Genomic DNA, 20,848 nt, shown 5'->3' with positions numbered 1-20,848 from the left:
GCAGAGTATATCATGTGAAATTCCAGGCTGAATAAAGCACAAACTGGAATCAAGATTGCTGGGAGAAATATCAATAACCTCAGATACTTAGATGACACCACCCTTATGGCAGAAAGAGAAGAGGAACTAAAGAGCCTCTTGATGAAAGTGATAGAGGAGAGTGAAAAAGCTGGCTTAACACTCAACACTCAAAAAACTAAGATCATGGCATCCAGTACCATCACTTCATGGCAAATAGATAGGGAAACAATGGAAAACGTAACAGACTTTATTTTCTTGGGCTCCAAAATCACTGCAGATGGTGACTACAGCCATGAAATTAAAAGATGCTTGCTCCTTGGAAGAAAAGCTATGACTAAAGTAGACATCATATTTAAAAGCAAAAACACTACTTTGCTGACAAAGGTCTGTCTACTCAAAGCTATGGTTTTTCCAGTAGTCATGTATGGATATGAGAGTTGAACTATAAAGAAAGCTGAGTGTTGAAGAATTGATGCTTTTGAACTGTGGTGTTAGAGAAGACTCTTGAGAGTCCCTTGGACTGCAAGGGGATGAAACCAGTCCATCATAAAGGAAATCAGCCCTGAATATTCATTGGAAGGACTGATGCTGAAGCTCCAATACTTTGGCCATCTGATGTGAAGAACTGACTCACTGGAAAAGACCCTGATGCTGGGCAAAACTAAAGGCAGGAGAAGGGGATGACAGAGGATGAGATGGGTGGATGGCATCACTGACTCGATGGACATGAGTTTGAGCAAGCTCCAGGAGTTGGTGATGGACAGGGAAGCCTGGCATGTGCAGTCCATCAGGTCACAAAGAGTTGGACATGACTGAGTGAACTGAACAACAAAATCAAGGTGCCAGAAAGGCCATGCTCCCTCTTGTAGAGAATTCATTTCTTGCCTCATCCAGCTTCTGGTGGCTGCAGGCATTCCTTGGCTTGTGACCAAGGTATTTCTGTTATCATGGTCAAAGTGTATTCTCCTGTCTGTGTCAAATCTCCCCCTGCCTCTCTGCAAATGGCACTATTTCATTCCTTTTTATGGCTGAATATTCTATTGTGTATAATTACCACATCTTTATCCATTCATTGCTTCCATGTCCTAGCCACTGTAAATAGTGCTGCTATGAATATTGGGGTACATGTGGCTTTTTTAATTATGGTTTTCTCAGAGTATATTACCCAGTGGTGGGATTGCTGGATTAGGGGCTTGTTTGTTTTTTCAGGTTACTACAACAATAATAGGTAAAACTGTACTGTTAATGCACTTGAAAAAAGTTTTCAGGCTATAACTTTAAAGTTATAAAGAAAAGAAAGTGAAGTCGCTCAGTCATGTCCGACTCTTTGTGACCCCATGGACTGTGCATGCCAGGCTTCCCTGTCCATTGCCAGGCTCCTCAGTCCATGGGATTCTCCAGGCAAGAGTACTGGAGTAGGTCGCCATTTCCTTCTCCAGGGGATCTTCCCAACCCAGGGATCGAACCCGGGTCTCCCGCACTACAGGCAGACGCGCTACCGTCTGAGCTACCAGGGAAGCCCATAACTTTAAAGTAAAACTGTTTTTACATAAATCCTACACGTTCATCTTGTCAGTCAATTTTTAATCTGAAAGCTGGTAGTAACAGCGAGAACTACAGAAGCAACTCAGTTTACCAGGGATATTGTTAAGTATATAATTGTAGCCACCACAGAATGACTCGGGTGGGGTTTTCTTATGCATTTCTAGAAGGGACGTCTATCCACAACAAAAGGTCTGTGCCCGTTGTTTCTTATGACGATGTTACAGATTGGGGTTGGCAAGCTTTCATCCAATAGGCCAGACAGTAAGGCTTGGGGCACCAGACAGTCTGTGTTGGAACTATTCAACTCTGCTATTATAGTGCAAAAGCAGCCACAGACAGTACATAAATTAGTAAGCATGTCTATGTTCCAATAAAATGTTATTTATAAAAACAGGCAGCGGTCAGAGTTGCTTGTGAGCCAATTTGTCAACCCTGTGAGCAAATAATATGAAATCATCATTTTGATGTTTATATCGTATTTATAAAGGGAGAACAATTCTTTGCTATAGTGTTTTCAGCTAAACAGATTACACAAAACTACAAAGGGGAAGAGCTCTAAGGAGTCTGAAGAAGCTATAGATTAAAAACCCAACTATATATCTGAGCCATTTCCATTGACATGAGAAACGGAGTTAAACTTAAATGAGGAAGACAACCGAAGTCCGAAAGAAGGTAAGCTTTCAAAGTTTATAGGTTTTAGGTGAGACTGCTACATGTCCCTCAGTACCCATTCTCCCCTTCTTTTTAGAAACCACCAGATTTTAGCCACTCAGAGTTCTGCATACCCAGATTCTAGGTGATGGGATATGAGCAATGATGGATATTACATTACACCTGGGTCATATCACTACGAAAAAGAATAAAAAGAGCAAAGTTGGAAAGCTACACGGCCTCCATCTTCTCTTTCTCCCTCCTGTAGGCAGAGATGCAGGGCAGGGATGCAGGACCAGAGTGTACTGGTGGTGACCAGCTTCAGTCATGCAAACGAAGGCAACGCCCTTGGGAGATGGCAGAACAAAACAAAGGAAAGGATCCGAGTCCTTCCATAACTTTGGGAAGCAGAGCTGCCCTATCCCTGTGGACTATCAACCAGACTAGACATTTCCTTAAAAGAGAAATAAATCTTTTCATTTGCTTAAGCCACTTTTGTACTCTGGTAAAAGAGATAAAACCAATATTCTAGCTACCACATAGACCGACTTTTCTACCACTAAACATGATGGTCTAACCATCTATTCTTAGTAGTTGCTAGAAGAATTCTAAACCTACGATTTTGCTTCCTCTCTTGATGATAAAACAAATACCATACCTGGGCAGTAGAGCAACACAGGTTGTGAGAACACAAACTAAGTAGAACACTGGATCTGCCATGTGCTCCTGCATAATCCAATAGGGGCTGGATGGTGGGTTACAAGTTACACACATGGCTCCAAAAGCCAAGGCGAAGAAAGAATAGGACAAGATGCTCCCAGCGATGACCAGCATGTGGATCCATGTCTGCAAGATAAGAAAAGGAAGGGAAATGAATATACTCTGATAGTTCCACAGTCTGGCAAAATCTGCTCTTTTGAAGAAACATCGTATTTAAGCAGTGGGTAAATGGTATAACAAATCAGTGAACAAAACACAAAACATTGAAGCACAAGAGCATCCTTCATGAATAGGTCATATCACTGTGTAAGTTACATAAAATGAAATCAAATGCCCCAAAGTAATTCTGATGACTAGCTCGTTTTGTACTGTCCATGCTTGGGCTTTCCAGGTGGCTCAGACCGTCAAGAATCTGCCCACAGTGTGGGAGACCCAGGTTTGATCCCTGGGTCAGGAAGATCCCCTGGAGAAGGGACTGGCAATCTACTCCAGTATGCTTGCCTGGGAAACCCCTGGACAGAGGAGCCTGGTGGGCTACAGTCCATGGGGTCGCAGAGTCCCCACAACTAAGTGGCTAACATACACACATGCTCCATGAAGTATTAGGATTTTCTCCTTATTTTTCCATATAGTCACTTAGTGGTCTGTTTCTTCTTTGAGATAATACCTTAATCCAGTGAACTTCAAACGTTATCCGTTTAAGGTGGTAGATATCACTGTTGTTCACCAATATCTCATTCTCTGCCTCTAATAAACACTCAAAAGAACTGCATTTCCCCACTACCTTGAAATTAAGCACGGCTGTGTCTTGCTTGGACCAAAGAAATGTGAATGGAAAGGATGTGCAGACTTTCCAGTTAGAAGCATGGAAGAGCAGGTGTGCAATTTTCCATACTGTCTCCTTTCTTTCCATGTTTGACCAAGATTTTCTTTTTGGGAATAATTTCAGGTGGTACAGCTATAAGACATGGCTTGGGTCACTGAGCCACTCCTTGGAGGACAATTGCTCTGAAGTTCTCTGCAACCTTAGTAACTCTACATGAGCAAGATACACATCTTTGTATATCACATTATAACCTATCCACCTTCATACCTACACAGAGCTTGCATTATTATTTTTATTATTTTGCTATAAATGGGCTCACTAAATAACTTTATTTAGAAACAAAAGCAGATCACTACCTTAAATGTAATATCTGCATTTTCTATCATAACAGCTTTGAGTCTGGGGTCTGATCTTTGTTACAAAAGGAAATTAGCAAGATTTACTGTGATAAAACATGATAGCCCCAAACAGACTTCTTTTTTGACATAATCCAAAGTATGAAAGAGAGTCACTTTCACGTTATCTAACTGTCACTGTTATTTAGTGCAGTGGACAGTCCCACCGAAAATCACTGTGTACACCATGGTGGTATTTATCAGTCTTTTGGGGGAAGAATGCTTTTATTAATCTTTTTTACTTCCTAGGCCTAAGATTCTCAAACAAGATCCAGTTTTCTCTGTTTTCTTCTTAACCTTGCAAAGTACTTTTCCAGGATAGATATCTTCACAAAAATCACAAAAACAGTTTGTGTTTTGTAAACATGCACAAAATGCTCAGAAAATATTGGATGAATTCTCAATTAAGATCCTTCTGCCAACGCAGATATAGGGAATAGACATGTGGGCACGGGGAGGGGGGTTAATTGGGAGATTGGGACCGACATATGAGCAGTGCCGTATGTAAAACGGATGGCTAGTGGGAAGCTGCTGTATAGCATGGGGAGTTCAGCTCGGTGCTCATGGTGACCCGGAGGGGTGGGATGGGTGGATGTTCCAAGAGGGAGGGGATATATGTATAAATATAGATCCAGGTTTGATCCCTGAGTTGGGAAGATCCCCTGGAGAATGGAATGGCTACCCACTCCAGTATTGTTGCCTGGAAAATTCCATGGACAGAGGAGCCTGGCAGGCTATGGTCCATGGGGTCTCAAAGAGTGGGACTTGACTGAGCGACTAACACTTTCACTTTCATAGTGATTCACCTTGTTGTACAGCAGAAAATAAAACACTGTAAAGCAACTAGGGCTTCTCTGGTTAAAAAGATCTTTATGCCTCTGAAGACAATGATTTTTTTCTTTCTCAAATGTTCTTCCTTCTCACTGAGCCCTACTGCCAGGGTTTTCTTTTTCCTTTTAAGAAGTACTTTTGGCAAGTGAGAAGTGGCTTGATGGAGTTGACCTGTTTAAATAAATGGATGCAGATAAAGTCAAGGGATGCTGGGTAAAAACCAACAGGGAGGGGAGAGAAGTGACAGTGAGATGGTGAGTGAAAGGTGATGGAAACCAATTCATATTCTCAGGATGGCTGTTACTGACAATAGACCTCCAGAGGCCATGAGCTCTATCCCACCCTGCAGTGTGAGAAACAATTCTTTAATGATACATTCTTTATATAGTACTCATTGTTCTTGGCACCTCGCTTTTGCTCCCCTTCTCTTAGTGAAGACTCCCAGAATTATGTGCAATCTTGACAAAACACCCCTCTTTTGCCAAAACCTGTGACTAGAACTAAGGAAATAGAATTCTGTCACCAGGGACTGAACTTAGAGCACAACGAATGAGGCAAGAATAGACAGAAAATGACTGGGACCAGTTCAGACTACAGTACCATCCTGACAAGCTTATCCATTGCTTTCTGCTCCCTGGATCTCTGGAGTCACTCTGAGTCCTCAGGACATTGTTTTGTTTTACTATGATCCTTTAGTATATTTTTAATAACTTTTCCGTTTGCTCAGGTTAGCTAAAATAGATTGCTGTTGCTCATAACCACTGAACCCAAACTGACACTTGACATATTAGCATCTTTGCAAAACCTTTTGATGTCAGAGCTTATGACATTTCCTTAGGCAGTAGCCAAAACTATCTACATAAGAGTTTAAAAATGAAATTCAATAGATACTAAAATAATCCCCAATATTTTAGTTCTAGAATCCCCTTTACTTTCCCCATATGGTATCTGCAGATATTAACTTTTTGTAACACTTTAGGCTTATAAAGTTTGGTTATAGAAGGTTATGAGCAAAGCATGTGATGCCAAAAATATTCAGCCCTACCTAAAAAATTATCTCATGATGTTAACCTCATTATCATTTACAACTATAATTTCACCCAGCTATTTCCTATATAAAATGCATCACCAGTAAAATGTTAAATCACCTCCAAACATTGGTTATTTAATTATTCATTTATTTATTCAAATATTTTTTGAGTACCTACTGTGTGCCAGCCTTGTCCTACATACTGGTATACAATGGTAAACAAAACATGAATTCTGCCCTCAAGAAGATTACAGTCTACTGTAGAAGAGACACATGAATAGCATAATCACACAATTACATGAATTATAAATTATTATTAGGATTATGAATAAAGTAAGAGGATGAGAGAAGAAAATGGATGGTTAGGAAAGGGTTCTTGAGAGAAGCAGCATTTTTGCTGAAACCAAAAAAAAGCCAAAGAAACAAAAACTTTTGACCTGGGTAAAGTGCAGGGATCCAAAAGTAAACAAGGGATGCTCCCATCAGAAGATATGGTCAGTGCTAAGACCCTGATGTGCGAATGAGCTCACTGTACCTGAGAAAAAGAGGGACAATGCGGTGCTAGTCCGCAAATAAGTGGAAATGACATTGGAGAGAGAAGAGGCGGCGTGGCTGCATGAAGCATTATAGGCTGTCTTAGGGCTTTTAGATTTTATTCCAAGTAAAATCGGAAGCCACTGAAGGGTTTTACCCAAAGGAGAGCAAAAAGGTATGCTTTATATTTCAAAAGGATGATTTTGGTTGCTTTATAGAGAAGGGCCAGCAGAGTCAAGAGTCAAGGTGAGAAGATCAAGGAGGCCGCAGCTATAATTCAGGAAGAAATCACAGAGGCTTTGATGACAGCAGAGACAATGACAATGGAAGTGAGTGAGCAGCATAAATGATCACAGAGGCAGTTTCCGTACTAGCTTTGTTTCACAGCTATCCTGCAATCACTCTGAAGAAAAGACTTAAGTTTCTCATTTAGTTGGCAACTAAGTTCAAAAAGGCCTAGGTATAAATGAAATGAATGGTAAAACTTTCGGAGGGAGAAAAAAAATTTTTGTTTATGAGAAAAGCATAAAATTATTACTTACAAAAGTCACTATACCAGGATTAAGGCACAACACCTGTTTTCATTTTAGTTGAAGGCATCAGCTTCGTCTTGAAGAATGCTGGCCAATGCTGGTAATTATTTCTCCAGCCTGACTCACACCATGAAGCATTCACACTATGAGCACCACCAAGGGGACCAGGCAGGTGTTCCCCACTCCCCCTGGCTGCACATTAACCTTAGCGTAATAGCGCTCAACAATCCATGAGAGTGGCTGTGAGTTACCCCTCTTCCTTGGAGTCATTGCTCTTCTCATTACCATTTGTTTTCTAGGCATGAGGACATTTCCCCAACAACAGTTTCAGGCTACTTCAGAGGCAGGAAAACCACTCACCAAACTCTTGCTTTCTATCACCAGATGGAGGAGAATGACGAACAGAGCAGCTGTGTTCAGGGGGTTACCAAATGTAAAGATGTCAATGTCTGAGCCCTGGTAGGTCTACAAAGAGAGGATAAAAGTTGGTGATCTTGGAGAGTTGTGCATACTCTGGTGTATCGTCACTTTATTCCATGGCCCAAATGAGAACCGAGTCCCTTTCTTCAGTGTTCCTAATAACTGGTCATTTAGGATAAATAAACAAACATTTTTAGAAAAAGAGACTGAATCCCAGAGAGGCCATCCAATCTTCGGATTTTTCAGTTGGAATTATGTTTTATTCTGAATCTTAATTCATCTTCTTTGATTCTTTTACTTATGTTTCTGATTCTTTGAAGTATATAGAAATTTCAAATATGTTCCACTTAACAGAGCTGCAAACCTTTGAAGCAGATACTATGGCTAACTTGAGTTTTTGCCATGGTTAAGTAAATATCCACCCATCTCATATGCTTCTGTCTTTAAGTCCTTAACGTATTCCTCACATGACACAGTTTTCTGATATTTTATAATTCTAGTCATTCTTTTCTAAATATACTTTAGATTGCCTTACCTATATTCCTCTTGAAATACAGTATACATTGAATATTCTAGGTGGGTAAATTCAAGTAGTTTTATTTGAATAAAGAATGAAAATTGTTAACTTAAAGACTATTACCTTTTCCCTTTTTGTTAATGAACCTTTGGTAACCATCCATGATCAAATTAGTGTTTTCTTCTGGGGAGGGAGGTGGGTGAATGGGCAACTATATCATGCTGCTTGGTACTGGTCTAAATTTTTAAAATTAATTTTATTAATTCTTTGTTTAGTCATATTTTTTCCATTTTTTACCTGCATAACAGGGTGGTGTTTCTTTTTTTTTTTTTAATTTGGGGGATACTACTTAAATTTAATACTCTGAATGTCATCCTGATAGAATTAGTCCAGCACTAACTAATAATATCTTTCATATTCTGACTTTGCCTCTCTGATTTTGACTCATCTAATTATACACCAGGCTTTCAACTTTATTCAAGTCATTGATGAAAATTATCAAGCAGTACAGGGCTAAAAAGAGAACCAAAAGGATTCAGTTGGCACTTCTCTTCAAATTTAACCCGTTACCTACCATCTAGGCACTTCTCTCCAAATTTGACCCACTACCCTACCATATTTGAGAAAAGCATTCTATTTAGTCAGTTAATGACTTAATTCCATGAGCAATCTACCCTCATATACCTATTCTAAATGCTGACACCAGTGACAGAGAGGCACCATTTATTCATGAACAACAAATCCTTTGAGTTAACAAGGACTCACATAGTAAGGCACAAAGAAGCAGACCAGGCTCTGATAAAAGGCATCCAGCAAAGTAATCCAGAAGGTGAGGGGTAAGTATGCCTGAAAACAAAGCAGATATTGGGGAGGGAGAAAGATTAATAAGGGTCAAAGGAAAATCAAGGCACACCACCAGCCAGGGCTTGTTTTTGCTTCTCTGAGAGAAAACTCTATTCCTTCAGTCTCTCATTCATGACACAGGTCAGATCTGTAAGTAGTAGTGAAAAAATAAGGGGGTGATAATTGAATAAAATGAGTTCACAGGTGAAGAAAAACCTGAAGGAACTCCTCAACTTGTATTGCTTCTAACACTGGATCAATCTTAGTCCCTTCCCATGATCCAGGAGGTCCCGTGTGGTTTTAATATTGAAATCCCTGCTCTCCAGGGTCATACCCTCCTGGTCTAATCTTCATTCACCATCCTCCCAACACACAGACTTCATCTGTTTCTCAAATATGCCAAATCCCTTCTTTCCTCAGGGTTTTCCATGTGCTGTTATCTCTGCTAGAAATTCTTCCGAGACCTCCTACACAACCAGTTCCTCATTATTCATATCCTAATTCAAATATCACTCTTCATAGAGGCATAGACCCCAGACCAATCTAAAAGTTATGTCCACTTATCATTTACTATTAACACCAGGGATCCTTAGAAGTCCTTCATTACAATCGGAAATCATCTTGTTTACCTAATCATTTCCTGTTTCTCTCAACAGAAAGCAAGCTTCATAAAGTGGGAAATTGAATAATTTAGATTCTTTTACTCAAGTGATTAAAACAGTGCCTGGTAAACAGCAAGTACCCAAGAAATATTTCTTGGATTAATTAACTACTTTTACCTAACCTTTCATGTGCTAAACTGCTTCCTAACAGAAGTCTGCAGTATAAATACTAGTCAAATGATTGAAAACAGGTTTTCAAATAAAAGATAATTTTGAACAAATAATACTGTGTGTGCAGGATTCTGAGGCTCCATTCAGACCTGATAGGAAGGATGGAGGGCCATGGTTTATTAGTGACATCTGCCACGGATAAAAATTACAACACATACATCATATCCTTGAGCTACTTTTTCCTTTTCTTAACATGTTATTAGTCTTATTTCCTTTAAAATGAAAAAAGAGGCTGAAATTGTCTTCAAAATGGGTAGCTGTCTTCTAAAGCTTTGTAAGTGTTCGAAATCTCCATATACATTCTTCCAGCCCTCAAAAGAAGTTTGAGGCATCTATCTTTTTTTCTTTTGTTTTTTAATCTCTTTGTCCTCTGGAAAAATCAAAGTGATGAAGAGTCATGGTTTCCAGTCTACCTTTCCCTGTATCTTCTGTTACAATTTTCTCATTGGAATGATGGAATCTTCTACCTGCCTTTCTTCGAGTGTCCATAGACTAAGCACAATCAAATGGGTGGAAGAGAATGTAGCAGAGTCAAAAGGGCCACCAAAATGTCACTGGACAAGAGAGAACAATTCCGGGATAAGTTAAAATACAGCTCCATGCTTCTAAGGGAACAGAGGCTGCTCAAAATATCTAGAGCCAAAAGGTAACAAGTACACTTTCTTCACAGTCATGTGAATTAGGGGACTTCAGGGTAGGGAAGTGTCAAGGATAAGACAAATGAGAGGCTGAAAGGAGTAACTCATGAGATCTCTGGAAACTGAAAGGCAAAAATCTGGACATGAAGTTAAAGCCAGAAGGCTGTGTGGGTGAAGAAAGATGGTAATAGATGACAGCTGTCTGGAAGGGACACCTCTCACTGCGGCCTTCCAGACCCATCTCCTTTCAAGGAGAGAGATGCTATAACCCTGGAAAGTTATCTTTCATGACACCAAAGACAGGAAATGGCCCAAACATAAAACAGAATTTGTTTGGAGGCCAAGTTCACAGAAAGGACAACTCTTCTGGAAGGTAAATCAATGAAATCAATTACCTTTTATCAATAGCCACATGCTGGGACACTGCCTGCAATCACCATGTATTACAAAACTGGCCAGCTCAGTAGAACAGTGTGTGCACAGAATTGATAGCAGGGCTCAACAACAGGAAACAATGACCTCAACTCTTCCAGGGTAAAGACCAATTACAATCTTCAGGCTGTACAAATGGGCTTCTGAAACACCAGCTATAAAAACATTAAAGGTCTCCCTTCTATTCTTCTTTCCTCAATGGACTTGGAATTTAACTTAGACCTGGGGTGCAGGACAACTTCACGACTATCAGCCACGCATTCCTGCACCCCTGGCTTTGAACCTTAAGTCAGATTGGACTTTTTTTTAGAATACCCCGTTTGGTTCTTTGATTGAAATGAATTGGATGAAACTGAAGAATTGTAAGGATTTCCTCCTCCCTGGAAGCTGACTTCTCCTTGCATTGACTGCCCCATGAGCCTTTCCCTTCTCTAGGGGATCTTCCCAAACCAGGGATTGAACCCAGGTCTCCCGAGTTGCAGGCAAATTCTTTACAAGCTGAGCCACAAGGGAAGCCCAAGAATACTGGAGTGGGTAGTGTATCCCTTCTCCAGCCAACTTTCCTGACCCTAGAATCGAACCAGGGTCTCCTGCATTGCAGGCAGACTCTCTACCAACTGAGCTATCAGGGAAGCCCATACCCATGAGCCTAAGGATATGAACTTACTCTCCAGTCTGGAAAGGTAGTTCAAGCCAGAAAAAAGTTGGATTGACAAAAATAAAGCATCGTTTTATATTTAGGATTTCCTCAAATTTCTGGTTAAGTCTAGGGGTGGGATAAAAACAACAACATTGAGAGTGTAATATGGCTAAACTTTTATACATATTATTTTACTTAATCTTCACATAATCTCCATAAATAAAGAAACTGGAGTACAGGCAAGTTAAGTAACTTACCAAGGTCACACACCACTGAGCCAGAATGTAAACTCAGGCTAACCATCACCCATCATTTGTAACATGTGCTGTTCTGGGTCAGTGTCTTCAGAATAGTGAGTCCAGTGAAACCCAATGCATGAATTTCTTACCATGGGTCTCATTTTCATTTCTCCAGCCCTTTGACAGGAAACCCTCTTTCCTAAACCTGTCCATGTGGTTAAGCTCTGTCCTCAGGAAAGATCCATATCCCAGGGCTGGTTGGTGAGAAAATGATCTTTCTAGTCACAACAATACACACAGGACTCAAATCCCAATGCACAAGACCTGAGTTCAATGCCTGGGTAGGGAAGAACCCCTGGAGAAGAGAATGGCAACCCCCTTCAGTATTCCTGCCTTGAGAATCCAATGGGCAGAGGACCCTGGCAGGCTACAGTCCATGGCGCTGGAAAGAGTTGGATATGACTGAGCGACTAACACTGTCACCGTCAGCTCAGCCAAGGAGTCATAACCAGCACATTTACAGCTGATTTAAGAATAACGGTGTCCTACACAACATTGTAAATCAACTACACTCCAGTACAAAATAAAAGTTAAATTAAAAAAAGAATAATAGATGTCACCATTAGTCCTCGATTGCGCAGTTATGGGGCCAATATATTTCCCTTTTTCATTAAGCCAATTTGAGCTGGTTTTCTATCACCTGAAACTGAAGAGTCCTGACTAACACAGACTTCTTCTTAAGGCTAAAATATTTTACGAGACTAAGCTCTCAGCTTTGTCCATTTACTGGTATCTACAGGTTGCTGGTCCACCTCTGTCCCTGTGATCCTGAGCACTTATGAGAGCACTTTGGATTTCTGGCCATTAAATAGCAAAGGGGTTGGGAGCACCCAAGGACTGACGATAACATCAGTGTTCTTTCAGCATCGCAGCAGAGGCTTGGGAACTGGGGTTCATCTGCACCACCTGTGAGCTCGGTGACATGGGTGGATTACTTAAACACCTGCCTGTGCCTGACTTTCCTCATCTACAGAGTGGCTAACGATAGCATCTATTCTGCAGGGTCATTTTGAGAATTACATTTATGTATGTTAAGCACTTTACATACATAAACGTATGTATGCATATATATATATATGCCTGGCATATAAGAGGCATTACATAATGTTCATAAGGCTATCTCAAAAATAGTTACTAATTATGTAAAAGATGAACTAGACAAAAGAAGAGTTTTGAGACAACTAGCTCAATTAATTGGTGACTATAATATTATGGGTAACAGGTAATGAGGGCAGAGAGAAGGATGGAGAGGGGACAGATATAAGGGATATATCGGAGGTGGGCAGACAGGACTGAGAGGTTAATTAAGTGGAAGATGGACACAGGTTTAGGGAGAGGGAGGCAGTAAGATCATACCTCTATTTCGCATGACAGTAAAACCTGAAGAATTTAATTTTGGCTTTAGAACCAGACTAAGAAGCGTTCCCATCCCAGTTCTGCTATTTTTTTTTTTTTCATAGCTTTGAGATTTCTGGAAAAATTCCTCAGCTCCTTTGAAATTCAGATTCTTCATCTTAGAATGGGAACACCACCAGGTTTTCTCTCAAAGTGCTTTGTGAAGATAAATGGGACTGTGAATACTTCGTAGTTTGCCCAATAGAAGGCGCCAGGGGTTTAGGAAATACTGCTACGGCTGCTGCTGCTAAGTCGCTTCAGTCGTGTCCGACTCTGTGCGACCCCACAGACGGCAGCCCACCAGGCGGCCCCGTCCCTGGGATTCTCCAGGCAATAATACTGGAGTGGGTTGCCATGTCCTTCTCCAATGCATCAAAGGGAAAAGTGAAGTCGCTCAGTCGTGTCCGACTCCTAGTGACCCCATGGACTGCAGCCTACCAGGCTCCTCCATCCATGGGATTTTCCAGGCAAGAGTACTGGAGTGGGGCGCCACTGCCTTCCAGATAATGTTATTTGTAAGGTCTGAAGACGAGTTCTTCTTAGAAGCACCTGAGGTCTTTCACAGTTTTGCTTTCTCTTTGTTATGTCTGCTGTGTTAGCAGAGATCTTCGGAAACAAACACAGATGATTCAGATACGTTTCAATACACCAGAGTATTTGAGCCAAGCACCCCAGAAGATGCCTGACTTTGACGACGGCTGTATATTGGTGTGCACGTTTCTGCTGTAGCACCCACCTCTGACCTCTGGCCACTTCTGTAGAGCTCAGGCAGCTGCATGAGAGTCTCTGCAGACACGTCTTTCTCTAGGACTCCATAAATGACGGGAGGTGCAGATGTGAAAAGAAGGTTGAAGAAGATCAAGACCCAGTAGTCAGTCATGGATGTTCCTGAAAACCCACAAAAGAACTGGTACCAGAAAAGGAGGTTCACATAGGCCTAGGGACACAAAGAGAAAAAGTCGCATCTTAGAGTCTGCTATGAGAGCCATGACCACACATGCCACCCAGTGCTGTTCTGAATGGTGTGATCTCAGCCTCTCAGTACAGCTTCTTTTCTGACGGAATGGAGAACCACAGCTGACCTTACAGCTTTTCCTTTTTTTTGGTAAATGTTTTATTAAAACACACACACATACAGTCAGTTTACTATGTGGTGCTGGCACTCATGATTCTAAGAGCTTTATAAATCATTCATTTAATTTTCATAACAACTTGGAAATTATTGTTGTTCCTATTTTACAGATGAGGAAAGTGAGGCATGGAGAGGCTAAGGAACTTGCCTAAAGTTACCCAGCAAATAAGTGGCAGAGCCAGGATTCAGAGACATTCCAGCTCCAGATGAAGAGAAGCTGGACCTGCGCTGGTAGGTAGCAGCCATCACAACAAATGTTCATTCAATTGCTTTCTGGGTTCTCGATTATTTTTTTTGTGGTGAAGTGGGATGGTGCCAGTGGGTGGGCAACCATCCCAGTTTGCTTGAGGCAAACGGGTATCTCAGGACACAGTACTCTTATGACTTAAACAGGGGCAGACCCAGGCAAACCAGGACAGGTGGTCATCCCAGAGGCCAGGCACATACATTCACAATGGTTTCGGTATTTTGTCTCATGTGCAGTGAGTCTGCAATAGCAAAAGCCTTCTGCCCAGAAGCAATGTAGGACACAGGAAAGGTCATTCAACTCAGATTTAGGGGGTCTTGTTTCAAGTCCCAGGGAATACTTTCTATATGACTATATGACTTTAGGTCATTTTAAAAACCTCTATAAATTTTGGTTTCTATGTCTGAAAAAGACATAGAGAATTATAACACATCAGGTCTTAATATCAAGATCCAGTTAGAAACTGCTCATGAACTATAAAGTGCCTTTTTAGTTCAGTTCAGTTGCTCATTTGTGTCCGACTCTTTATGACCCCATGGACTGCAGCACGCCAGGCCTCTCTGTCCATCACCAACTCCCGGAGTTTACCCAAACTCATGTCCATTGAGTCAGTGATGCCATCCAACCATCTCACCCTCTGTTGTCCCCTTCTCCTCCTGCAGTTTCCAAAGTCTATTGTGATCTACACAGCCAAAGGCTTTGGCATAGTCAATAAACCAGAAATAAGATGTTTTTCTGGAACTCTTTGCTTTTTCAATGATCCAATGGATGTTGGCAATTTGATCTCTGGTTCCTCTGCCTTTTCTAAAACCAGCTTGAACATCTGGAAGTTCACGGTTCACGTATTGCTGAAGCCTGGCTTGGAAAATTTTGAGCATTACTTTGCTAGCATGTGAGATGAGCACAACTGTGCAGTAATTTGAGCATTCTTTGGTACTGCCTTTCTTTGGGATTGGCATGAAAACTGACCTTTTCCAGTCCTGCGGCCACTGCTGAGTTTTCCAAATTTGCTGGCATATTGATTGAAGCACTTTCACAGCATCATCTTTTAGGATCTGAAATAGCTCAACTGGAAAAGCTCATCACCTTCACTAGCTTTGTTCATAGTGATGCTTCCTAAGGTCCACTTGACTTCACATTCCAGGATGTCTGTGGCTCTAGGTGAGTGATCACACCATGGTAATTATCTGGGTCATGAAGATCTTGTTTGTATAGTTCTTCCATGTATTGTTGCCACCTCTTCTTAATATCTTCTGCTTCTGTTAGGTCCCTACCATTTCTGTCCTTTATTGAGCCCATCTTTGCATGAAATGTTCCCTTGGTATCTCTCATTTCCTTGAAGAGATCTCTACTCTTTCCCATTTTATTGTTTTCCTCTATTTCTTTGCATTTGTTGCTGAGGAAGGCTTTCTTATCTCTCCTTGCTATTCTTTGGAACTCTGTATTCAAATGGGTATATCTTTCCTTTTCTCCTTTGCTTTTCACTTCTCTTTGGTAACCCACTCCAGGGTTCTTGCCTGGAGAATCCCATGGACGGGGGAGCCTGGTGGGCTACAGTCCACGGGGTTGCAAAGAGTTTGACACGACTGAGCAACTTCACTTCACTTCTCTTCTTTTCACAGCTATTTGTAAGGCCTCCTCAGACAGTCATTTTGCTTTTTTGCATTTCTTTTTCTTGGGGATGGTCTTGCTCCCTGTCTCCTGTACAATGTCATGAACCTCTGTCCAGTTCATCAGGCCCTCTATCAGATTTAGTCCCTTAAATCTATTTTTCACTTCCACTGTATAATCATAAGGGATTTCATTTAGGTCATACCTGAATGGTCTAGTGGTTTTCCCCACTTTGTTCAATTTAAGTATTAATTTTACAATAAGGAGTTCATAATCTGAGTCACAGTCAGCTCCTGGTCTTGTTTTTGTTGACTGTATAGAGCTTCTCCATCTTTGGCTGTAAAGGATATAATCAATCTGATTTCAGTGTTGACCATCTGGTGATGTCCATGTGTAGAGTCTTCTCTTGTGTTGTTGGAAGAGGGTGTTTGCTATGACCAGTGTGTTCTCTTGGCAAAAGTCTATTAGCCTTTGCCCTGTATCATTCTGTACTCCAAGGCCAAATTTGCCTGTTACTCCAGGTGTTTCTTGATCTCCTCCTTTTGCATTCCAGTCCCTTATAAATGAAAAGGACATCTTTTTGGGGTGTTAGTTCTAAAATGTCTTGTAGGTCTTCATAGAACCATTCAACTTCAGCTTCTTCAGCATTACTGGTCAGGGCATAGACTTGGATTACCGTGATATTGAATAGTTTGCCTTGGAAACGAACAGAAACCAGTCTGTCATTTTTGAGACTGCATCCAAGTACTACATTTTGGCCTCCTTTGTTGACTCCTTTGTTGGCTACTCCATTTCCTCTAACGGATTCCTGCCCACAGTAGTAGAAATAATGGTCATTTGAGTTAAACTCACCCATTCCAGTCCATTTTAGTTCGCTGATCCCTAGAAGGTTGACGTTCACTCTTGCCAAGTTTGACCACTTCCACTTTGCCTTGATTCACGTACCTAACATTCCAGTTCCTATTCAACATTGCTCTTTACAGCATCAGACCTTGCTTCTATCACCAGTCACATCGACAACTGCGTGGTGTTTTTGCTTTGGTTCCATCCCTTCATTCTTTCTGGAGTTATTTCTCCACTGATCTCCAGTAGCATACTGGGCACGTACCGACCTGGGGAGTTCATCTCTCAGTGTCCTATCTTTTTGCCTTTTCATACTGTTCACGGGGTTCTCAAGGCAAGAATAAAGTGCCTTTTAATTAACATTAATTGATTAAGATATTATTATTATTGGCACCATAGATACCTTGGAACACTTTAGGATGGGGGCCACAGTCCTTAGAATAGAGTTTCTTAGCCTAGGGTCCATCGATATGCATTATGCATCACTCCTGAAAACATAGTGGTTTAGGGTGCTATTCTGGGGACTGAATCCATAGCCTTCATTACTATCTCAAAAGTTGTTCAAGATGAAAGAACCACAGTCTCAGAAAGCTAAGCTACTCAAATAGCTTCTGATACTGGCCCTATTCTCCATAGTTTACAAATCAGTCCCTGTTTGGCTAGGCAAGAAAGAGGCAGAAACAAGTAGAGAGGATTTCAGTGTGAACAGCCATCAAGGTTTACAGAGCAGAAAGACCATGGTTTCCCTGCTCCTTGGTGATGGGCTTTCTACAAATAAACATTCTCTCTCTCCAAGAATATGAGGCATCCCTTTCTAATATTAGCTAGAAATATGGAGTTAAAAGGAGGGAGTGGTGGAGTAGGCTGCATCATAACTGCTGCTGTTTGTTTAGTCGCTAAATCGTGTCTGACTCTTTGTTAACCTTGGAGTGTAACCCACCGGGCTCCTCCTCTGGGCTTATCCTGGCAATACTGGAATGGGTTTTCCATTTCTTTTTTCAGGGAATCTTACTGACCCAGGGATCAAACTTGTGTCTACACTGCAGGTGGATTTTCCACTCTTGAAACAGGGCATTATATTAATAGAAGAAGAAAAATGCAAAGATATGAAAATGAAACCTAGGAGAGGGGCTCCTTTCTTAAAGTCACGGACCACTAAGTCCTGGAATTTTACATTAAAATCACAGTCTAACCCTGCAGTCAACACTCAGACAGAGATATTATGCATTTCAAATATTTTTGTAAAGTTTTTTATTAACACTTTGACTAAATGTTCAGCTCAGTTCTGTCGCTCACTCATGTCTGACTCTGCGACCCCATGGACTGCAGCACTCCAGGCTTCCCTGTCAATCACCAGCTCCCGGAGTTTGCTCAAACTCATGTCCATAGAGTTGGTGATGCTATCTAACCATCTCATCTTTGATCGTCCCCTTCTCCTCCTGCCTTCAATATTTCCCAGCACCAGGGTCTTTTCAAATGAGTCAGTTCTTTGCATCAGATGGCCAAAGTACTGGAGTTTCAGCTTTAGCGTCAGTCCTTCCAATGAATATTCAGGATTGATTTGCTTTAGGTTTGACTGGTTTGATATCCTTGCAGTCCAAGGGACTCTCAAGAGTCTTTTCCAACACCACAGTTCAAAGGCATCAATTCTTCGGCACTCAGCTTTCTTTATAGACCAACTCTCACATCCATACATGACTACTGGAAAACCCATAGTTTTGACTAGATGGATCTTTGTTGGTAAAGTAGTGTCTCTGCTTTTTAATATGCTGTCTAGGTTGGTAATAGCTTTTCTTCTAAGGAGCAAGCGTGTTTTTAATTTCATGGAGGCAGTCACCATCTGCAGTGATTTTGGAGCCCAAGAAAATAAAGTCTGTCACTGTTTCCACTGTTTCCCCATCTATTTGCCATGAAGTGATGGGACTGGATCCTAGTTTTCTGAATGTTGAGCTTTAAGCCAACTTTTTCACTCTTTCACTTTCATCAAGAGGCTCTTTAGTTCTTCACTTTCTGCCATAAGGGTGGTGTCATCTGCATATCTGAGGTTATTGATATTTCTTCTGGCAATCTGGATTCCACTTGTGCTTCATCCAGCCCGGCATTTTGCATGATGTACTCTGGTGACTAAGTATGCTAATTCTAATTAGTAAAGTACCAAGAGCTTCCTGAAAAGTTCACTGTGCTAGAAGAAAAAAAAAAATGTTCCTGCTGATGATAGACAAACACACACATGCACAGATCTAAAAATGACCCAAAGTCATCTTTTCCCTAAAGATGGTATTTCAGTAGTGATGTAAATTTTTGTTTACTACTAACTTCCTACATATGGACTTAAAAGACCAAGAATAAATTTCGTTGAAAATCATGACATATTTACCTAACCATCCCACTAAGAAGGGATTTAGGTGAAGCAACCTAAGGTCAACATGGGTTTATAAAAGAGAAAACTGAAATTTAAGCAATAAGTTGAAGACTAAAAGCCAAGATGCTTACTAATCAAATTCTGCCCTTTTCAGAATTACAGCTACCAAGTACAAACACATTTTACAGGCTTGCCATAGAATTCTTTATCTAGTGGTACTAGCCAGCTCTATAGGCTAAGGCACTATACTAGGATTTCATTTGTATCTGCATCTTCCACATGCCACATGGGACATCCATTAGGGACAACAGACTTTTTTTTTTAAGTAATCTCCTGTAACATGGAAGCAAACCTTTTCATTCTCTACTGACAGACAGCATTAAACATTTCATAATTCTGCTTGTCACAATCATTTTACAGAAGGTCAAAAATTGGATTCTAAATGAATCAGACAGGGTTTAATTGAATTTAAATGCATAGGGAATAGAAAATGCTAGCAGATGGACAAGCCTAGCAATTTGCTATCAGCTGCTGAAACATAGCAGATTATTCCTAGTAAGACAGCAGGAGTCATCCTGGCTGCTTCCCAAACATCAACAAGCAAAGTAAGCTTAAGGTTGGGCCCTCCCTCTTCACCCCTTACACCAGCAGGAGAGGAAGGGCCACAGGGAAAAGGATGAGTTCTCTGGAGCTACATACCACGTTCTTGTAGAAAAAATACAGAATCATGTTGGAAAGTCGGGTATAACACCAGTGCCCGTGGACGAGGAGGAGCTTGCTGAGATGTCTAAACTGAGAAACAGCAAAGTCGCTGGCCATCACAGCCTGTGGAGACGGCGGAGAGAATGTCACCCTGAGCAAAACATGTTAGAACAGACACAGCATGGCAGCCTGACCTCCAGCAGGCTCAGACTGGTCAAAATGTGGTTTAAATGTAGTAAATCACACAGAGACAAATATCAAACATACATGAAAATCTAAAAAAAAAAAAACCAGGAGTACAAATGAACTTATTTACAAAACAGAAACAAAGTCACAGATATGGAAAACAAATTTATGGTTACCAGAGTGCAAGGAGACAGGGATAAACTGGGAGACGTGAAAGTGAAGTTGCTCAGTCGTGTCCGACTCTGTGCGATCCCATAGACGGCAGCCCACCAGGCTCCACCATCCCTGGGATTCTCCAGGCAAGAACACTGGAGTGGGTTGCCATTTCCTTCTCCAATGCATGAAAGTGAAAAGTGAAAGTGAAGTCGCTCAGTCCGTATCTGACTCTTAGCGACCCCATGGACTGCAGCCTACCAGGCTCCTCCGGCCATGGGATTCTCCAAGCAAGAGTACTGGAGTGGGTTGCCAGTGCCTTCTCCGAAACTGGGAGATAGGGACTGATATATATACTATATATAAAATAGATAACTAATAAGGATCTATTGCCCAGTACAGGGAGCTCTACTAAATACTCTGTAATAGCCTATGTGAGAAAGGAATCTAAAAACAGTTGGGTATATGTATAATTCATTCATTTTGCTGTAAAATTGAAACTAACATAG

The 20,848-nt window shown here is 41.1% G+C and overlaps 1 protein-coding gene across 4 annotated transcripts in view; it reads right to left on the bottom strand.

Annotated features, from left to right (window-relative positions):
* The window catches only part of ATP10D (ATPase phospholipid transporting 10D (putative)), a 127,154-nt gene that overhangs the window by 3,663 nt on the left and 102,643 nt on the right, over positions 1–20,848 (bottom strand). For 3 of the 4 annotated variants that reach the window (XM_018049419.1, XM_018049418.1, XM_018049421.1), the window contains 5 exons: positions 19,998–20,123; positions 13,840–14,040; positions 8,789–8,869; positions 7,447–7,551; positions 2,876–3,063 (listed from right to left, as the gene is read on the bottom strand). In XM_018049419.1, the coding sequence (XP_017904908.1) occupies positions 2,876–3,063; positions 7,447–7,551; positions 8,789–8,869; positions 13,840–14,040; positions 19,998–20,123 (701 nt within the window). The remainder of the gene's footprint in view (positions 1–2,875; positions 3,064–7,446; positions 7,552–8,788; positions 8,870–13,839; positions 14,041–19,997; positions 20,124–20,848) is intronic. The other variant, XM_018049420.1, reaches the window with a different exon arrangement.

The sequence above is a fragment of the Capra hircus genome, chromosome 6 (genome assembly GCF_001704415.2).
Source record: "Capra hircus breed San Clemente chromosome 6, ASM170441v1, whole genome shotgun sequence".
NCBI lineage: Eukaryota > Metazoa > Chordata > Mammalia > Artiodactyla > Bovidae > Capra > Capra hircus.
Note: the sequence above shows the minus strand (reverse complement) of the source record. Positions and strands in the feature narration are given on the sequence as shown.